This window comes from Myiozetetes cayanensis, unplaced genomic scaffold (assembly GCF_022539395.1).
Source record: "Myiozetetes cayanensis isolate MyiCay16 unplaced genomic scaffold, myiCay2020 scf20-37, whole genome shotgun sequence".
Classification (NCBI taxonomy): domain Eukaryota; kingdom Metazoa; phylum Chordata; class Aves; order Passeriformes; family Tyrannidae; genus Myiozetetes; species Myiozetetes cayanensis.
The window spans coordinates 13,198,394-13,220,196 of record NW_026087412.1 but is presented as its reverse complement, the minus strand read 5'-3'; the positions used below and the strand labels follow the sequence as shown (position 1 = coordinate 13,220,196).

The window sequence follows — 21,803 nt, the reverse complement described above, 5'->3', positions numbered from 1 at the left end:
TCTGCAGACCTGCTCAGGCACAGCAGGAAGAGGAGAGAGTTTGCTGCTGAGGGTGATGATGTTTCTGTGGGTGTTGGTAAAGGCACAGCTGTCTCTGGTGAGTCTGTGTGGTCAGACATGTTAGTGTCATGCCTGCTCGTGTGTGTGTGTGTGTGTGTGTGTGCACCTGCCCCTTGAACACAGTCCTAACCTGAGTGGGGAGGGGTCCAGCAGCAAACAGTCAAGGGAGAAGTTCTCTGGACCTTAAAATTCCTGTGCTCAGCTTCCCAGGAGCACATTCGGTGTTCCCTCAGACAGGCTCATTGGAACTTCTCCCACCTCATGGCCCTGCAGCTGAGGAAGATCCCTCAGCTCTGCAGTGCAAATGCTTTCCAGCTCCACAGAAGTTTCTACTGAAGAAAGCTCAGCTTTGGGCTGCTGTGTGTTCATATGAGACAGCTACAGGAAGATGTGGATTTGATCACTGCATCAGTGCCAGGGACACAGACAGAAAGTTGTGGCAGCACAAGGAGATGATCCTTCTGTATTGCTTTCTGTTGCTCACAACATGCTGGGAAGTCCAGAGCTTCCAGCCCTTCTGAGTGTGTGGCACGTACTTGTCAGGAAAATTGTCTCATGTCTGCAACATCAAAACATTTCAGGAAGGAGTGGAAGGCTGTGTGCAAGGCAGGCACTGCTCTGGCAGAGCTGTGCTCTGGAGCAGGGAAGTGAGTTGGTGAGAGCAGAACTGCTCCAGGGATGGGAGCAGCTGCACAGGGTGGACCTTCCTGAGGTCCTGTCACCTCAGGAAGGTCCCCAGACACCTCCTTTTCTCTCGCTTGTGGAGGTAGTGGGGCTGCTCCAGTGTCACACACACCTTGGACAGCTGGACTCTGCTGAAGGCAAATGCTTGTTCCTCGTGCCTTTCTTGGGCAGAGTCCAGAGACAGCTGTCCCTCCCTGCTCCAAACAGAAATTTGAAAGCAAAACCTAACCAGGAGAATTGGCTTTTCCAAATCCCCCAGGTTCAATCCTGCCAGAAAACTGAGACAAACGGGTCCCACAGAGCCACCAGGTCTCATGGTGTGGTGCATCTCTGGGCTGCCTTCCCTGCTCTGCTCTGCACACCTTGTGGGCACAGCCACACTGCAGATCAGGGGTGCCTGGCTGCAGCTTCCAGCATGGATTGCAGGCTGGCATTCCTCTGTGGGCCTCTGGAAGACACCAGGGAGCACTTGGAGAGCTACACAGGGCAGCTGAAGGGCAGGTCGAGGTGCACAGAGGTTGGGTCTGAGCTCCAGCACACAGATGTACACCCAAGCTCAACGTGCTCACTGGAATCTCTCTGACTTCAAGCCTTTGTGAGACCCATGTGTGTTCCACTCTTTTTTCCACCTAAAATACGTGGTTTGATTGCTCCTAACTTCAGGCCCCCACAGTACCCAAAGGGGGCTGGATTTGGCCAGAGGACACCTCAGGAACCTGGTGGTTTAGACTGGAAATTGGGAAGAGGAAAGAAAAAACCACCTTAAAAAGCTTTGCCTTGAAGACAACATTCTGTTTCTAACGTGGCTGTTGCCATAGCAAGGACCAGCAGTTGATGCCCTGGATCACACTTATTGGTCCTACATTCCTGAGTTCTTTCTTCTCTGAGCCAGGGATAAATGGCTCATTAATAACCAGAGCAGCAAAATAAAAACAACTCTGAGAAATCCTACTTTGTATGTCTTCCGATGACACGGTTTGAAAATATTCTAGTTAAATAATTTGACTTAAAAGAAATCCGGTAGCTCTGACTGAACTCTGTTATAATTCTGCTTTTCATCTCACAAAAAAAAAAAAAAGAAAAAAAAAAAAAAAAAAAAAGAAAAAGCTGTCTGTATTCACTTACTCTGCATAAAATTTTACGAGTTCAAAAGTACATTTCTGATGGAAATTTAAATGATTATGTTTCATTTAAACAACATTTCCTTTTAGTAACACCCTGGCTCACAGCCTGTGACAGACAAGGTCCCCTTTTTTTTCCCAACAGGCCCTAACAAATCTTTATCTCTCCAATTATATCTGGAGTCATGTGTTACTGATGAGATCCCACATCATCTACTGAGAGTAAAATCATTGTATTTGTCTAAAAAAAGCTATAACCCACAAGGGATCCCAGCCTAGACGAGGCTGAGGACTCCAACACAACTCCAGTGAAAAAAAGTACTACATTAGGGAAAATACAGGTTAATGGGCTCACTCAAAGTGAGTTATCAGGTTAATTAACAACTGAAATACTCCAACTTTGATTAAAGTGATCCCAGACAGAGCATTTAACTGAATTGTTTTCTAATGAAAAATCGAGTGTTACTCTGCAAAATCAACATTTTTCCAGTTAACCCTCTTGATTTTGCTGGAGTGATATTTTCCTCTGGAAAATAAACAAGTTCATACAGAGCTGAGCTAAAATATGTCTTGAATGATGCAGACAATTGTTTTCTCTCCCTCTGGCACCTGCCATTCACTGCTACTGCCATCAACATTTCTGCTACTTCTAAATAACATGAGAATTTGTTCCATTTCTCAGGCCGAGTTTACTCACAATCTGTTTTACTTTTGAGTTTGTTTTTAGATCTGAATGCTGTACTGCTGTCCTCTTTCAGCAAACCCAAGCTCTGAAAACTTCCTACCTTTAAAACTGGAAAAGCTTAAAGCTTCCCACTTTTCCGTTTCAGGTGTGCTTTTCCCCTCAAAAAAAAAAAAAAAAAATCACCAGTATTGGTGATGCTTCCATCAGAAAGGTCCCATCCACACAGTGGGGTTCCCCCTTGGTTGGTGGGAGCAGTGCAGAGCTGCTCAGAGCAGTGGGTGTGGGCAGAGCTGGGAATGCCCAGGGGTTGGTGCTGCCTGGCACTATGTGCCATGGCAACAGCATTTTCCACGCTGAAACTCTCCTTGATGTGAAAAATCTTGCACAGTATCTGAAAGCAAACATCTCCACAGGCTGCTCTCAAATCATGTCTAATTGAAACACAGCCAAGTCACAAGATTCAGCTGATTATCTCGGTAAGACCCGGTGGATGTGTACACACATCTATCATTTGGAGAGCTGCAAAATAGTTGAGATTTCTAAATGACTGGAAGAACTGAGGAAACAATAGTGCTGAGAGAGGTTTTCAATGACTCTGGTGTCAAATTAGAGCCGACTTCATAATCTGGAAAGCATCAAAGCAGACAGAACTCTGGGTTGCTTGAAGCATTTCAAGCCATGGAGTGGGAAGGGGAGGGTTTCACCTGTTCCTCTCAGAGGTGACCATCTGCCACACTGTGCTGACTCCGTGGGAATGTAAATATGCCAAAACAAACTAGTTATGGGCAATTCACTGTCCGTGGGACTACAGAGTTGCCCAGAAAACTGTAAAAGACTAAAAATTATGCTCTTCACAGAGGATGCAGCTGATGCAGATCCCTCACTGTGTGAAGTATGACATGCCTTCCACAGTCTCCCGTGGGCTTTAGCTGTTCCATCCGGGCTGGTGACTAACAATGATCAAAGGAGTAAATAACCATAAAACCCTAAAGCCCTGATTGTAGATGAAATGTGGTTCCATAGCTCTCACTCCTTCCAAGTATTAGCTGTGGATCAACGTGGATTCTCTTTTGGCCATGCCAGTGCTATTCTCCAGGTAATGCCCAGCCAGATTATTTGCACTGTATCTCTGCTTTATCTGCAGAGATACACGGGCAGGGCAGGCAGAGGTGAAAGTCTCTGACAGCAAAGAAGGAAACTCCTTTTCACAGGTGGGATTACTGCAGAAAATGAAGATATCACAAGCTGACATGTGCTAAAATGAAGGGAAAGAGGTCCAGGACAGAGCCTTACTCTCATGGCAGGACACAATGCTGTCAACACGAATCCTCAGCCTGCAGCTTGAAAGATGTGCAAGTGACCGTAGCGAAGAGGGGAAGGGATTTCTGGAGGGGAGGGGACCTTGAATGTCAGAGCCTGTACTACATCAACCTGTATTTCTTCTCCTTAGTTAACACCATAACAGTATTTCTCCCTGTTCTGCCCATCTATCTGCTCTCCGTTCCTCTTCCCCATTGCAATTTAGGCTGCCTGTTTCAAAGTGAACTCCAGAAACTTATCCCACCTTTCCCACCCAAGATGCTCAGTTGCTTTTTTGGTTTGAGGTGTCCTGTTTTTCCAGGCAAGTGCTCCTGACCTGGAGTATGGAAACTGAGGTAACTTCAACCTTTGCTCCACGACTTCTAAAGGAAGTGAACAGCAGCACACTGCAAATGAATCCCCAGTTTTTAAAATCAAGTGAAAAAAACTCGTGCTTGTGTTTCCTCTTGTGAACCTTATTTCCAAGCTTCTACCTGATAACTTTGCAACAAATTCTCTTGTAGTGTTTTTTGTCTGCCCAGGTGATGCACAGTGAAATCAGGCTGAATGACAGCGTGACGTGGTTTTTGGTCACTCCAACTCTAGTGAGTTTAAATGTGGTGGAATGATTTGTAAACATGGTCTGAGTCCCTTTTCCCACCAAATGGTGCCAAATGGAAGGTGGAACACATTAAAGTGAATTTGGTTTGCCTGTGACTCTTCTACAAGCCATGTCATTCCATAGTAATAACATCTGCTTCTTATTACTCACTCTCTTCTGTAGTCATTTCTAAGATAGAGCAGCGAAGATTTACAGTCCCATTTTGTTTAGCAACAAGAGCACTTGTACATCAATTTGTGACTAACAGGGGATCCTGGTAGAAGCAGCCCTATTCCCTGGTGTCCTGGTTTTGGTTGGGATAGAGTGAATTTTCTTCCTAGCATTTGGAACAGGGCTGTGTTTTGGATTCAGGATGAAAACAGCTGATGACCCACTGATGCTTTGGTTGTTGCTGAGCAGTGCTTACCCTAATCAAGGACTTTTCAGTGTCTTGTGCTCTGCCAGAGAGGAGGTGAACAAAAAGCCATGAGGGAGCATGGCCAGGACAGCTGATCCAAACTGGCCAATGGGATATTCCACACTATAAAGTGTCATGCTCAGTATATAAATTGGGGAGAGTTTGCTGGGAGCTCCCAAACACTACTTTGGGATGGGATAGGCATTAGTGAGCAACCATACTGTGCATCACTTTTTTCTTGGGTTTTAGTCCTCTCTCTCTTTGCTCTATATTTATTATTTTTTTGTTGTTGTTATATTTTACTTTATTTCAAGTATTAAACTGTTCCTATCTCAACCCACCGGTTTTACCTTTTTCTGTTTCTCCTCCCCATCGCAGTGAGCGAGGGGCTGAGCAGTACTTGATTGCCAGCTGGGGTTAAACCACAACAACCTATACATCCCCATTTTGAGATCTGTCATTAAGCCAGATCTTCCAAATCCATATGAGGAAAGTTTTAAAATCAGGATTGAGTCTGGTGTAATTTAAAAACCATGGGAATACCACGATGATTGATAGTCCACCCTGTATTTATTTCCATAGCTCTGAATGCAACTGTTCATATTTTGCACTGACACTGGGGTAAGGCATCTCAGTTGTCTTTGAAATCTGAAATGTGTTAGTCTTCCAGCACTTTGAAGTTTATTCCATTTACAAGGAACTAACAGAACTCCTCAGATGCTTTTTTTAAGGCTACTGGGTTAAATGGCTGAGCACAGACACATCCAAAGAGAAAACAACACAGTGCTTGCTTGTGAGGTAGAGCAACATATCAAATAAGGAGCAGTTAGCTGCCTGGTCCCTTACTTTGCTCTGTTATGAGGCTCAGCCTGCAGGGACTTTATATCCACAATTTATGTATGATGGATGTTCATACAGCCAGTCTGTCTAGCAGGATCAGGAGGACCTAAAATCCAAAACTCCCAGAGCACCACAGACACAAAATATCCCCAACATCCTATAAAAACCTGAATGTCTACCATAAAGCAATCACCACCACAGAAATCATGTACCACGGGAAGAGAGCAAGAGTCATGGTGAGGAACATGAATAAATCTGTAAATTCCTATGGCCTGGCCTATCTTGTCCTGAAAGCAAAATACCAGGGATTTGTCAGGAGGAGTCCACAAGTGCTTTTCTGAAATGGATCCTTCCCCATGCTGTAAAGGAAGGCAAAATTTTGTTACTCTCCCTGTTATCTAGCCCGAGGGAGAATTCCCTTCTGATCCCAAATTAGATCATCAGTTTAATGTTCAGTGCATGAGCAGCCATACCAATTAGATACTGAAGCTGTAATAATGTCAGCGGCAGCAAAGCAGCCTCCTCACACACTGCCTCCACCTGTAGCCAATTTCTGATGCTTTAGAGGAGGCATAAAACCCTCCAGGAAGTGTGACATGAATCAAGCCAGCAGCTATTTTTCTCCTGGCTCCCACTGGTGACCAGCAGCCACCCTGGAGCAGAACACGGACACGGCGTGAGCCGGGCAGGCCAGGCAAGACTCCTCCTTTCAGACCTCCTTAAGACACCAACAAATCAGCTATGCAGGACTTGCTCCAAGCTCCCTCATGCCAGGAACATTCCTCTTCTCACCTGCAGTTCTTCCTGTGACTTTAGAAGCACCCATTTCAGCCCATGGATTTCCTTTGCTCACACTGCCCTCTGTGGAGGTGAGGTCTAGAGACGCTCTCTAGGAACCCCATCCTTGGATTTTCACCCTTTTTTCCCCCCCATTGAGAAGTTACTTAAGTCATATTATTTTCTCTTTCCATCTATATATAAGGTATCACCACATTCCCTCTAGCTCTTCAATCTGCTATACTGAAGAGGACCAGTTTTCTTTTCTTGAAGGAGATCTTATTTTCCTTAACTACCTCAGAAATCCCTCTCTGCATCTATTTCACCTCTCGCTTTTTCCCACCCTAATGTGGCATTAACAAAAGGCACAGGTGTCACCTGTGCCTTGCACTGTGGTGCTGATTTTTCCCTGGAATAACATCTTCCCTTTATATGGCAGCACTTGGCAGCTCACAGTCACCCCACAGACAAATACTGGCCCCCAACTTGGTACTTGCTGTTCCCTGCAATTAGTAACTACCTGTGACCTCACAGAGCTTTATGCCTTAGCATCTGGTGCTTTTAACCTTCTTTAAAATGTAATACTGTTCTTACAACTCTATCAGACCATTTTCAGTTAGGCAGAAAAAAAAAAAATCTCTGCTCTGTAATGCCAATGTTCCCAGATTTTGTGTCACAGCGTACGTAAGAAACACGTTCAAAGTAGGATTATTCTCTTCAAATTAAGGCTTCTGTGTTAGGAATTGCAAAGTCTTACACAGATTCCTCTTTGGCCAATGAGGAAAACACATAATCCGAGGGCTCAGTTCATCCCATAGGAGGAGCAATGTAATCTCCCCAAGAAGTGCTTACCACTGAGCTCTAATGATGATGTTCATCACTTTAGGCACACATACCTACATTTGCTGATGTCCATGGGATTGCTGTAGGATTCATCTTGCCTTTATTTTTTTTAGGTGACACAAATTGTACCCCTAGTTAATTTTTTCCTAGACTGCAAATCTCAGCAATAACAGAATCAGACCCAACTCCAAATTTCAGGACGACTAGAAATATAGTCCCCCTTTTTGTGTTACTTGCCACAACTTCTTTGGAAGACTGTTCTTTAGTCAATTTACAATCTATTTACCCCCATCATAATAAATAAAATCAAGTCTGCAACACAGATTCAAGCAAAAGGTCTGCTTGCTTCAATGTCTTTGTATCATCTCCAGTGATAGACATTTAGGGAAGAAGAAAGGGGTGGGCATAGGGTGGTTCTGCTCATATATTCCCCTTATCTTACCATACTGCATCAATGGTTTGGGGACTTCCCAGTCATGGGTTGTTCTCAAATCATCATGTTAGTAACAGAAATGGATGTTTCCTCCCTGGGTCTATGCAATCCCCAGTTTTGCCCTTCACAACATTCCCTGGCAGGGAACTCTGCAGGAAGGAGTATTTATTTTTATCTGTTATGCCTTTTTGTTCTTAAATCACGGAAGCATCAACGATATGTCTTGCCTGATCTCTGCCATTCTCACTTGATCCCCTCCAATATCACAATCTCTCTGTACCTGCCAGCCTGAAGTGGCTCAGGCAGTTTAGCACTCCCCGGTGTGGAAGCATCCCTGCACCCATCACCATGTTCTTACCATCCCCTCCACTCTTTGTAGCTCTCCTGTAAAGAATTTTCAGTGGGACATTCCATCAAACGTTTTTTTGCAAATCCACAGAGACTGGGTCTAAGAAGTGATTCATCTTGTTAAAAGATTTACCTTCAATAAAGCCCTACCTTTGATAAAACCCATTTGTTGCCATGCACTAAGTGTTCTACCTGAAAACTGTCCTAAGTTTCCTGGGTCAAGTGGCCTGTATCACTTTTTTTCCAATCTTCTTTAAATACAGTGATGTACAGAATCTTTCGATTAAACCTGCATTTTCATGTACCAATTATTTCAACATCCTCAGATGGAGATTATCCAAGCCCCCTGGGTTCAGTTCCTCCAGTGCTGGAAATTTTATCTTTAATATAGAGCTCTACCTCCTCAATTCCTTTTACCACTCTTTCCTTCCTAACAATTTAGAACCAGCAATTTTTACATTCCAGTCATGCGAATAAACCTGCCAGGTTTCAGTCATGCCAATTATATTGTATTTCTCATAATCCAGCAAGAATTGCCAATTCCTCTTGCTTTTAATTATACACTCACAAGGTGCTTCTCCTGGTCCCTCTCTGGACAGCCACCTGCAGTGAATCACTGTGATATGCTTATTATCACAGGGGGCTGGGGGAGCAGGTGATGCAGAACTCCTCTGGAGCTGCGAAAGGGTATGGCGAGTTCTGGTCTTTATATGTCACAGATTTACTCATTTCTGCAGGATACCCTCTCTCCTTCTCTGCTTCCTTCTCAAGGTGCACTGAATGTCCATAATTATGGCTCATTTTGATGCATCCTTACCTACCATCTAAATTCCATTATCTGCCATTTACTCCTTCAAGAGTGCTAAGGAATATTTGGCATAGAGCATACAAAGAGCTAGAGGCTCCTTTGCCCTCAAAAATCAATCCAAAACCACAAAACAAGCCACACATACCCATTCCTGCTCTCCTGACTGCTATGGAGTATGAGAGCATGATGGAAAGGCTGTTTGTTTAATGATTAATGCTCTTGAAAGGCAACTAGGCAGCTGCTTTCCCCCTTAGTTGTGTGTGTTAATACTGAGATTGTCTGTTCATTGGCAACTAAATAAAGATCTGAGTTCATGTTTTTTTTTCTACAAACACCATAGCAAACACATTATTGAGCAAAACTATCTGACTTGTTATTGCTTCCCAGCTCTCCAAATCCTCTACCTCCTAGGATACCATATACCACCTTACCTACTTCATGAGGTAATTTTTTCATGGCATGTGTGTTCTTGAGTCATGGAATCTACCAACTGGTTCAGCACTGCTGCTGTTGGCACATCACTGGTCTGGGATCCCGTGAGGTGCCCTGCCCTGCCCAAGCACAGCCCCAGACCGCAGGGGTGCAGTGAGATACACACCCAAAGTCACACTCAAAAAGAAATTAAATGATAGTGAGCTTGGCTCTGACACATCTGGCCATGGCCAAGGAATTCACAGCCAGGAGGAGGCCCCAGGTGCAGCGTGTGAGGGCAGAACAGGGCTCATGACCAGCAGAGCTTGTAGGATGTGCTCCGAGCTTAGATGCGTTTCTCCTACAGAAGGTACCTCCATCTGTGTGGCATCCAAAGCACTAAACTCACTCTGAAAGGGGAAGCCTTGTCCTCTTTTCAGTAGACATGGATTCAGCATACTTTGAGTCAGAAATTGTGCTAAATAATTACAGGACTCCCCCACCAATGAAATATGAATGCTCCAGTCCCCTATTCCCAGAGGAGATTCACAATTACATTTCTCAGGTACTAAATGCTTTTTGAATTCTTTAGCTGTCCTAGACATGCTGGGTAAAAATAAGCTCTAGATTCACAAATTATTTCAGAAATAATCACAGCATTCAATCTCTGTTAGAGCTGTCAGTGGAAACTAGAAACTGGTAACAAGAGGAAGGCACGCTCCGCTGGGCTCTGCACAAAGTGGATGACATGCTGTTTGCACCTCAGCCTCTGGAATCTAAATGCACATTGCAGATGATAAACAAGGGGAAGGAGAAGACACTCAAAAATTGGTTTGCTTGCAGCTTAAATGTCATTTTAAGGTGTGACTGAGTCCTAGCCCCTCCAGCCAACTGGAAGCCCTGGAGTCCTGTTCCTGGAGTTCCTGCAGCATCAACCTGCTGGGAACTGCTCCTGTTGTTGTTGGCACTACAAGATCTGCTGTGTTGCAGCTGCGCCAGTGCAGGAAGCAGAAAGTTTTGATGGTGTGACTGGAGGGAGAGAGAAACCAAAAGCCTGGTGGCTGGATGAAGAACGTGGCTCACAGCTGGGAAAGTTTGGAGGCTCTGGATAGTTTTGACAGCATCACCATCACAGGGAGAGTTACTGGCATTCACGTGTGCCTGGTGGGGTTCACGTTGCTCAACTACAGACATGAGTGAGTCAGTGAGGAACCAGGGATAGGATGGGAGCTGTGGGAATGGTGCTGACCATAGACTGTGGCCATATGTTCTGCTGACAGAGGTGTGAGGCTGTGAGTGACTGCTGAAAGGACTTTGCCTGGAGGAAGGCTGCTGGTGCCGTCACTCTCAGTTTGCTTTGGGTAAAGCTCTAAGAAAGATGCTACTGACAGTGTACAGTGCATTCAAGCTGGGGATTTTGGCTAATTAAATACACTACTATTTAATATAAGTAATAGTATTTAATACACACCTGGTGACTGTACAACTTGTGATACCTGCAGCACTGGGGTCAATAAGGGTGCTGTGGATGGTGTGATGAGCCCATGAGATGGACAGATGTATTGAGTGGGGTGCCTCTACATACAAGCATGACCACTGTGCTGTTGGATTGGGGCTGGGTGGTGCCTCAGATAAAATGATCACCAGTCAGGCTGCAAAAGGCCATGACAACATCCTGACAGTCTGGTATTACAAACCTGTAACTCTGAATGAAAACCTGTCAGTTATTTTATGTTGATGCTGTTAGGGACAAATTTAGACTCGTGTCCATTACATTGTTCCTGTTCTTACCAGAAAAATAATGTGGTAAATCTGAATGAGGCAGCTGTCTGTCTAAGGCAATATATCCCTGTGCCTGTCTGGATTATTTGCTAAGGTTTGTCCCTCCTGGGCTTCTAACTCAAGAGTACTTTCCTCCAAGTTAGTGTTTCAAATAAGAGGAGACACACATATGGCTGCTGTGGTGGTGTGGGGAGGGAGAAACAACCCCTTCTCTCCTGCTTTCAACATAACTTTCTAAAGCTGGCTTCCAGCTCTCTCCTGAAATCACCCACTCCAGCACAGCTTTGTTTACCCAGTACAGAATAGATCACTGTATTTCTCTTCTCCCACAGATAACTCACTTTTCTGAGTGGGCTAGAGTCACACAGTTACAACTTATCTCACACATGCATCTTGACTTGGAAAGATTTCAATATCTGCTAGAAGTATGGGCATGCTTGATTGTGCCAATCCCAGCTAAGATGCTCAAAAAGCCAGAGAGTCTTAAGCTGCTCACTCATGCTGCTGTGGCCTAAGTTGATTCCCAAATAAGTAAGATAAATCATCCTTTGCTTGTGTTGTTTGGTTGTTTGGGTTTTTCTAACATCAAGAGGGTTGCTTTGCTGCCCTCATTTCAGCATGGAGCTGTTTGTTTACAGACTCAGGGCTGGAGTTCATGAACTTTCCTTTTCTTATATTAAATTGAGATTTAATGACCAGCTAATTCTTGAAGCACTACCCTCAGAAATACCAGGGAGAATATGTAATACCCAGCCCTGTGGGATGGAGTGGGCTGTGAGCACCTCCCCAAATTTGCCCCACTTTGTAGTATATCCCTACAGAGCAGTTTTACCAGGATCTCATAAACTTCCCATCACCAGAGAGGCTGTGTCCTCTGAGATGTAGGATATTAACTGTTCCCCTCTCCCAGCAGTGGTGAAGGACCAGCTCCCCAGTCTACTCCTTGGGCAATGGCAGGATAGGATGGGGACAGCCCAGCAAGGAACCAGTATCCACAATCCATTGTCTCATACTATGTCCCATTTGTAAACTTTATTTTTCAGTCACATAATCTAGAAAAGAGCTCTTTCTGAAGCAGAGTTTGGATGTTTGCTCTACCAAATGGCTCTGGGTGTAGGGACTGTCAGTTTGCATCTGCTGAGACTTACATGGGTCCCATGCCTGCCATCCACCCTCCAGTGTTTTATTTCTTGGTAAGTGCCAGAGTACAGCAGAGCAAATAAATGCACTGATAAGCTGGAGATATATCTTTTTGAGTGGTTCTCAGTAAGAAAACGGCTGAGCAGGGAACAGAAAGAAGCTTTCTTGTGCCCAGTTGTGCCCTTTAACTGCCATTTCTCTACTTCAATAAACACACCGTCCAGGGAGGGCTTGCGGGTGGTCACCTCCTTCAGGGATACCAGGAAAGAGGCAGTCTAGGCTACAGCGCGATAAAAACTGTGACCTCTGTGCTTTCGCTGCCATTCAGACCACTGTCCTCGGGGCGATTAGATGTCAGAACCCCCTTAAGAACTCCCGGGCGCTGCCTTCTGTGCGCTCCATGGAGCAGCTGGAAGGGAAGCGCTGGCCAGTCCCCGGCTGCAGTGCCCGTGAGGGGAGCACACACAGATGCTCAGGGGCTCAGCGGGCTGGAGGGTACAGACCCTGCACCAGCCAGCAGGTAAACAAGCAAAATCCTTGCTCTCGCTGGAAACAGGTTGCTTTTCAACAAAGAACTGTTAAAATCCTGCCTGTCTCTCTCTCTGCAGGGCGAATCTGCTCTGAGACACAGCACAGAACAGCCTGTGTGTTTATCGCACTGAGGCAAACACAGAGCTACACAAGCTGCAAGGAAGTTGTTTTATACTTACCAGCAGCATTGATATTTTCCTCACAGGAGTACCAGATCCCGGTGTGGAAATACCTGAAAAGGAAGCGGTCATCTCCCGTCTCCCAGCTGTAATGAACCACATTCTGGTTCGTCTCATTTGCAGTCTCATTCCCGCCGTAGTTGAGGCAGTTTGTCTTCTTCTCTTTCCCACAGCTCGGCTTGGGGACCCTCTGTGTGCCCTCACACCAGTGGGTCGTGATAAAAGCTGTTGTAGAGAAGAGGAGAGCCATCAGATTCAGACTCACTGCTAGCAGGGCTCTGCATCTTCGATTTGTCTTCATGGTAAATCCGCCCTCCCTCCCCCTCCTGCTGAGAGAAGAAGTCAAAGGGGTTTGTTTTATTTGGGAGAGGGGGGGGTTTCAAAGCCTCTCACGATTCAGAATCCAGTTGTCCAGGCACCAAAACTCTCAGCTTCTTCCAGTCTGCTGTTGTAGCGGTGAAGGAAACGCTGCAGCCAGACTCCCATTCTTCCCTTCACTTGAAATCCTGCCTTTGTACGTTAAAGGAGCAGCTGCAGGAGCGGGAGCGTGGCCGTCCTCTCGGAGCCGGGGAGCTTCAGAGCGCTGAGGGGATCGCAGAGGGTCTGCCTCGCACAGAGCACCAGGAGCAAGTGAACATCTGCTCGGGTACCACACATGATCCCAAGGGGCTCCGCAGCCTCCTCCGCCGGGAGACACCTGCAGGCTGCGAGACTCGCTGTCCTCCGCTCCCGTAGGATGGGCAGGAGAACTCAGCGGGCGGCAGGGACAGGGACAGCTGCTGGTGCTGCTGCTGCTGCCGCCGCCACCGTCCTCGGCAGACCTCGGCGACCACTGCAGCACACGGGCGGCTCGGCCGGACTGGGGGGAGGCGTCACGGCTCAGTCCCAACAAGAATTATTATGTGGAGCGGTGAAATGCATTTTTCATACACCAGAGGATAGAGATTCGTCCAGGAGGAGGAGGAGGAGGAGGAGGGATCGAGTGGTACTTTAGCATTTCTGCTCTGAGCTAGCGAGTAGTAAATCTGGGGTTTGATTCTGGCATCAGCACACTGGTGTAAATCTCTCTCTTCAGGGGCTTGCTCTGGCACTCAGAAAAGCCCTGGAGGAATTTAGATTTGAGTGTGTGATGAGTGAAACCCACATCTTCCACGATACCAAGTGGAGCCCCTTTCTCAGCCTTTAATTTCCAGACAGAGCACACACAGCTGTTCTGGTTGAAGTGGCTCCATAGGAAATTTTGTTGGTCCTGGTTTGTGCAGATGGAGAGAGATAATGAGAGCAAACCCTGGCCTTTACTCACCAGATGGCAATGCTGTGAGAGCAGGGAGCACTACTTAACATCCCATTTCCAAAGAGAAGCGTATTGCCCTATCGTGATGGTTGTCTGGGTTGTAGAGTTCCTGACCTTTCTCCACCTTGCTCAGAGCTGTCTGGTGAACACCAAGTGCCACGAAGAACAGGGCACCTGATGGTGGTGAAGGGACAATCCCTAAGACCCTGTGTCCAAGCACTGAGGTTGGCACAACACTTGTTACACAGCAATTGTGTGTCCTGGGTAGATGAATGCAATTTTCTGTGGTGAAGAAGCTGCATGTGCCTCCTGGGCTTTGGACTGAGTGGTATTTCCTTCCAGCCTTGTTTGGACTCCCTGCAAGGGCCTTGGGAATGGTTGTGGCCTCTCAGAACAGTCCAGCAAAGCCTGGAAATAACCATGCAGCCACTAACAGAGCGACAGTGCTTCCATCTCACACCCTGCACTCCATTAAGCCATCACATGGACTCCACATCCAAAGCTCCTCCTGTGCTTTGCTGCCTGCACACGTGACATGTTGTGGCACTTTCTCCAGCTCCTTGAAGAAAGTCAGGAAAAATGAGGTGAAATTTCCCCTGAAGCCACTACACAAAGCTTCAGGGACCTGTTCCTTCCTCCCTAATGCCCCTCACAGATGGCCACAGGACTCTGTTATGGCTCTTGTTGGTGCTTGTTCTGGACATCTGGACCCAACTGCTGATGAGATTTTCCACTACTTATACACACTCACTTGTTTGTAATCACTTTGTGTTATAAACAAACTGGAAAGTTGCTAGAAAACTTTCGTGAGAGAACTCACATGGCTCTGTGAGAACAATTGTGATGGCAGCTTTGCAAGGTTAGTGAAATAGCTTTGTGCTGCAGACCCTTCCCTACCTAAGAGCCTTCATTTTGCTGCTCCTGCCTGTGTATGGTGACAGCCACCCCCTCAGTGCCAGGTTTTTTGCAGTGGTTGCACTAGCAGGGTGCCTCTGCACAGTCTTGTCCTGTTGGAATTGCATGTCACCTCTCCCTGTTCCAGTCCTTTCAGCATGACATCCTGCAGCCAGATAATCAGCATTATTTCCTTGGGTTTAATTACATGCAAGAAACACACAGGATAGCTATTTAGAGGAGCAAAGGATTATTACTTCAATTATTTTTATGTTGCAGGACATTCACTCAGTAAATGTATTTGTATGGTCTGTGTTTCTCAGGGTGATCCAGTTGCTTAGAGGAACAAACAAAGCACTTGAAACTTTGACAGAAAGCCTTCACAAGGAAGCCGGTGCTGTTCTTCAGGATTGTCTTTCAAGTGGCTGTCAGCATCTGAATCACACTTCTCTAAGTGTGAATACAGGTCTTTACAGCTCTTTTCTCACAAATTTTCTCTTTCTGTTGCCCCTGTGGATCATGTTTTCTGGCTGCAGCACCAACATCTGCATGCTCTGCTTCTCCCTGTGCCCATCTCCCAGAGGGATGGGCATCCAAGAGTTTTGTTATCTGTGGTAATTTTGTCCTAAATACTTCTTACATTTTGTTTGTACTCCTAATCCTAACAGATATTTCTATTTCTGTTCCTCCTTATCTTCTCCATTTTTCTTTTTCAGGCTGGCAGAGCTGTTGAGAACAGAGATAGTGGCAGCATATTTAAAACAAAAACAGGAAAAAGGCAAAATAAAGAAGAAATTTGGTCTCTGTTGTGATACAGAGCTTTTAGAATATTAAACATTTAGAAATATCGAGTGCAAAGTAAAATATGCTATTTTTTAATATGAATAGTTTTCTGTTTCCTGAAGGAAGTCAAGGTTTTTTTCATTATTAGACTCCTTTGGCCGCATAAGTTGGGATTACTTGAAAAGAAGGAAACTAGTCTGTGCTATACTCATGCTGTAATACTTTAGTGCCTTCTTTTTATATAATCTCTGTTTATCAGATTTGTTGTGTATAAAAATGGAAAGATCATACATATGTTGCAGAAGGCAGTTTGGATGCCTGGATTAAGTTGTATTTATGTGGTATTATCTTTAATAGTACAGTGGAAGGGTTTGAATGCTATAGAGAAGTAGTTTTCATGTTGTGGCTACGAGAATCTTTAAAAACCTTTCTGCAGCTATAGCTTTTCTCTGATGTTGTGAAAAAACCCTGCCTTTACAGGTTATAGCTAAACCCCTTTTCCTTTACTATTTCCTACAGGATCACTGTAAATTGTTATTACTCGGTATTTACTCGCATTCAAAAAGAATTTGACCCAGGGGATTTGAAATAATGATAGCATTTGCAAAGGAATCTTTCAGTCAGGCTGTGTTTTTCACTTGGTGAGAAACAGAAGCACCATTCACTGAAATGAGAGGAAGCCCTACTTTTGGGTCCTCTGCTATGATGGGGGCATGGTGAGCTTAGTCTGGTTGTTTATTTGAAACCAGCAGTGTCAGCTGTGTGGGATTATACCCTGGGTTTAAATCAACATTTTAAAAACCCTATAGCTTTTCTTTAAATTTTCATTTCTTACAGTTCTGCCCTCCTGGGCTTTCTCATATGATTATATTGTCCTTTCCAGATGTCACTGGATTTGGCTTCCCAGCTCCTCCTGCCACCTTGGGCTGGACCCCTCCTGACAGCCCATCTTTGCTTTTCCTCAGCACCACAGAGCCACAGAATCCACTTGCTCAATTCATTTGTCTTGCAAATGCTTCAAAATCTCCTTTTGTAGCCAGAATTTCCTTCCTTGGACATAAAGAGCTGCATAGCTCATCTTCTTCTTGTTCTCTTACCACGGTAAATATGAATTATTGGTGTGCTCCCAGTACACTTCCCCTGTCCCTACTCTGTCCAGCAAAATGTCAAGTTTGACTTTTATTTTCAGAGAAGAGGGATGGGATGGAAATGCTCCATATAATTCCCCCAGCTGTATATTAGTCAACTTTGCATAGTTTGTCTTCTCTCCACTGTGTGCAGGCTCCCTTGTGCCGTTTTCACCTTAGGTTTTAGGTTTTTTTCTCAGAAGTCTGACCCAAAGTAGTCTGTGTTTAGTACTCTGAGCACACAGGCTGAGCTGTATAATCCTGTTCATCTAAGAGGTGCTGCTGAGAGACATTAGTACTGATTTTTTAACAGAAATTAAGCCCTCAGCAAACGGGCAGTCCCACTAGGGTACGTGTGAAGGTGGGCTGAATATTGATACCATATGAAATCCTGGTCTTCAGTTTAATTTATGACTTGAAGTGTGTCTTTCATGTACTTTTGCTTGTGGGCATTTAGTCAAGGACAAGAAGATTGCTCAGGAAATTCTTCCTGTTCCTAAACCAACCAGGCAAAAAATGATTTGTGACAGTACTGTGCCAAAGACCTTTAGCAATCTTGACAGAAAGGAAAGCAGTAAAACAAACTGTTGGTTCTCCTGTATGATTTCCCCACAACAATTCCCTTGGCCCAGTGTTCCTGGTCATCAGACAGGACATCTCTAAGTGCCCACCTCAGACTGTCTGGTGTGGATGTTTTGATCAGTGGTCAGCATTGCTCATCCTTGCCTGGACACCACAGGACGGTGCCACTCCAGCCCTGCTGTAACAACCGGGGTCTTTGCAGCTCTCTGATTTGCAGTCTGTCCCAAACAGCATTAGATTAATCATCCAGCACTGCTCCCTGTGTAAAAACGGGGTGGGACTGGGATGCTAACAGATTTGTACTTATCTGCTATCTGCATTTAATTCTTCCAGCAGCTGGTGGAGAGGAAGGGAGATGAAAAGAAGTGACAGGTCTGAGTCATGTTGTGATTCGTGTCTCAGAGAGCTGACTGGTGAGTTGCCTCCAAAGACAGTCCAAAAGGTCACGGCTGAGCAAGCAAGATATTCCTGAGGCCGTTCCCAATAGGCCATTTATGTGTGTCCACCTCTGCTGGGAGTGAACAAAATGTGGTGTTTATCCTACTTTTAGAATTAGAAATTTTTCTGTCTCGCAGTTACAAGAATAATTTCCTCACAATCGACTGCTGGATTGGATTAAGATGGAAGTTTAATTAATATTTAGCACTTTTTGTTGAGGTTATCCTTGCTCTGATATGTCTAAGTTATTACAAGTAGTTACAGCCCCAGTTAAGAAGAACACAAGAAGCAGAACCCACATTCTTTACTGCTACAGTTAAAGAAGCATTCTTGCACATCAAAGCCCTGTGAGTTATTCAATACTCTTAGGCACCCTGGCCTGGTAAAATCGCAGCTCTAGAGCAAAGGTGGCCACAATAAACAGGGCAATGTTGAGAAATGTCAAAGGGTTCATTACACAAACATACTCTTTTATAACCCAGGCATCTGATTTCCATATTCATATAAAGTTATATATTGTTATATCCCACTGTGCCTTTGGAGGTGTCTAGTCCACTAACTACAGATGAATTCATTTATGCTACTTCCTCGTCAGGGGTTTTTTAAAGGCATTTTTTTCCCTAATATTGTCAATATATTTTTAGGGACGGCAGCTAGAACATTTAAATGTTTGTAGTTTTCAGTTTCTGCCTGGCAAAGGAGTAAACTGTGCACATTTGGTGTCATTTATATGAAGAATAATTTTGCTTATTTGTATGTCCATGTACTTTATTCCCATAATTAGGATTCATCCATATGTCCAGGCATTTTAAGTGGTAGAATATGATGTGCAATGAGATTTTAGTTCAGAAAGGGGTGACCAAGCAGATTTGTTTGAGCAAACTCTGTACCCTGCAGTTCACGTTTCTGTGTATCTGCAGAAATTGTGCCCTGTGCAAAATGCAGGGAGGGTTTTTTGAGGTGCCCAGTATGACTTTCACAGAATGAATGCACATCCTGTCTGGAGGTTTATTCCAAGCCAAGGGATCAAGAGCCTGTGCTCCTGATCTCCAGCAGAGCTCTGGATTAGAGACAGAGGGACACAGGGTAGTGATGCTGAAGGTGAGTGCAAAGTTTGGCTGCCACAGGAAGGCAGGTTGGCTCTAGAAGCTCAGTGCAACAGAACACTGCATTTGGACTGCAGAATCCCAGAATCCCAGAATCCATGGGGTTGGAAAAGGCCTCTGAGATCATCGAGTCCAACCTATGACTGAACACCACCTTGTCACCCAGGCCATGTCACTGATGCCTCATCCAGTCTTTCCTTGAACACCTCCAGGGATGGTGACTCCACCACCTCCCTGGGCAGCCCATTCCAATGCCCAACCACTCTTTCTGTGATGAACTTCTTCTTAATGTCCAACCTCAACGTGCCCTGGTGCAGCTTAAGACTGTGTCCTCTTCTCCTGTTGCTGGTTGCCTGGGAGAAGAGACCAACCCTCACTTGGTTAACAGAAGCTACAGAACACAGCACATTTATCCATGGCAGCAGGTTTTAAACATTTTGGTACCAAGTCTCAGTTTGAGCACAAGTCTCTCCCCCAGGAGCACAGCAGAAGGCAAAGCAACCAAACTAAACATCAAGAGATCGATAGTAAAAGCAAAAAATAGTGGAAAAGGTCTCTGTCCATAGCAAAGCCAGGTAATTGCATAACTGTTCCAAGTGGAAGGGAAAAGGTCAACAGGCAGATGACAGGCTGGTGCTCAGAGAGCTCCTGCCTAGCAGGGGACAGCATTTCACAGTGCATTGGAAGAAAAGTGAATGAGTATGCAAAAGTGACTAAGAAAATGCCAAACTGCGTGAGAAGGGCTGGGTAACACTGTCCCATGATGACACACAGTGTCATGGTGAGAGACATCCTCTAAACTACAGGACATCTGAGGCAGCACCAAACTCAGCAGAGAGTTGGGAACAACGTCAAATTCAACAATGAAGTTGTACCAGATGGCAGAAGAGGGAGTCAAGGCCAGGACTTGGCAGAAAGAGGGAAAATGTTAGCCATCAGCCTGTCTGGATAGCAGCAGGAGGGAGGAGATATATGAGCAACCTGGAGGACGAGCAGGACACTCACCAGAATGAAAGCACAGCAGTGAGAAGAGAGGGATTGTGCAGTGGAAAGCTGGTTTGAAGACCACAATATGCTACAAAGTATAGAGCTGTATCTGGCTTGTATCAGGGACCACTTTCACAGGTCTACATGAATTTTCCGGCCTCAGCAGGAAGGAAATATAAAAGAGAAATTCTTCAAAGGAAAAACGCTAAAAATCTGGGAACTCAAATGGGAATGGAGCTGCAAGAGGAAAAAGGCTCAGCAGTAGCATAAAGACTGCCTGGTAACATTTCCAGGCTCACAGCTGATCATGAATATTTCCTCTTCCCAACCCTTTCCTTGACTGAGTTTTGGCTGGGGAAAAGTCCGATCTGCTCTCAGTATCTTGCAAGGTCTCAGGTAGGGAACACCCCACCTCTCCACTTGAAGTCTAAAGTTGTGTGCATCTTTGGACATCTTCTCTCCTCCATCATGGGCTCTAGTGATAGTCTCCAAATCATTCAGGTTTCACAGACCACTTCTATTCTGTGTAAGTTAATGCAGCACCCACAGCATAGAACAGACTGCATGATTTGACAGATACAGATATAGAGCACTCAGTTAAAATAGTCCTGCCAAACATGAATTGTTTGGCAGGTAGAATGTATTTATTTTAAGCCTCTGCTCTGTCTTTAAATAGGCCTCACGCTCCTGATTCAGATGTCTGATAAAAAAATAAAGGATAATGTAAAAATGAAAAAAACGCCTATCAGATATTGTTAACATCCCAAGGGACAATGAAGATGCAGGTTCTTTGGGTTGCTTGTAGAGCAGGCTGACAGATCCAGCTGGGGTCAGTGGCTGGAGAACCTATGTCCAAGACCAGCTATGAGAAGGTGCACCCATGTCACTGGGGACCAGAGGGTGATGCACAAGAGGACGGTGAAAACTCTCACCAGGACCTCCCCTCTGTTGGGAACTGCCTTTGAGCCCAAGCCTTGGCCCTTGCCATCGCCAGAGCTGTAGCTCTGCTGTGCCTGGCTGTGTTTGATGCCCCATCATGGTGGACCTGTCCAGTGCTTGGGCCTGACCCCCATCACTGCCCCCAGAGCTCCCTGAGGTCAGCCCTTACCGTCATTAAATGCAGCCACCTCAGCACAGCCCTCGCTGGCAGTTCCCTCCTGTCTCTGCCTCATTCCAGCTCTGAAGATCTGTAAATCAAGTGCAAGGTGCTGTCAGCCCAGCTGTGGGACTGAGGGCTGTAGGGTGAGTGGGATATCTGGGGTAGGATCTCTGTCTGCTGGGCTGCACCGTGACAGCACGTCCTTGGCTCTCAGCGAAGGTGAGACTTTGATCCTGAGCAAATCCCGGACATTAAAATCCTCAGATGGAGCCATTTCTGTAGTAATAGCTAAATTATAGCCCAGGCACTGCATGGAACCAAATTAGGGCCCCGTGTGAAGTATTTACTTGGGCAATTTCACTTAACCTTGCCATTTTTTAATTACCTTTATATCTTGATTTAGTAATTTCTGATTTTTTTTTATAGTCCATTTATTGAGAAAGACCACGAGAGACCTGAACTGAGCAATTTTCTCTTTCTGCAGTTTTGTGCTGTAATAACAACAGAATCATCTCTACCCACATTCTTTAAAC

General features: G+C 45.3%; 1 protein-coding gene across 3 annotated transcripts in view; it reads right to left on the bottom strand.

Moving 5' to 3' along the window:
* Positions 1–13,867, bottom strand: part of GSG1L (GSG1 like) — a 55,471-nt gene extending 41,604 nt beyond the window's left edge. The window contains exon 1 of one of the 3 annotated variants that reach the window (XM_050317289.1): positions 12,961–13,867. In XM_050317289.1, the coding sequence (XP_050173246.1) occupies positions 12,961–13,261 (301 nt within the window). In that variant the 5' untranslated portion in view covers positions 13,262–13,867. The remainder of the gene's footprint in view (positions 1–12,960) is intronic. The other 2 variants (XM_050317288.1, XM_050317287.1) reach the window with 2 other exon arrangements.
* Between the last annotated feature and the right edge of the window lie 7,936 nt (positions 13,868–21,803).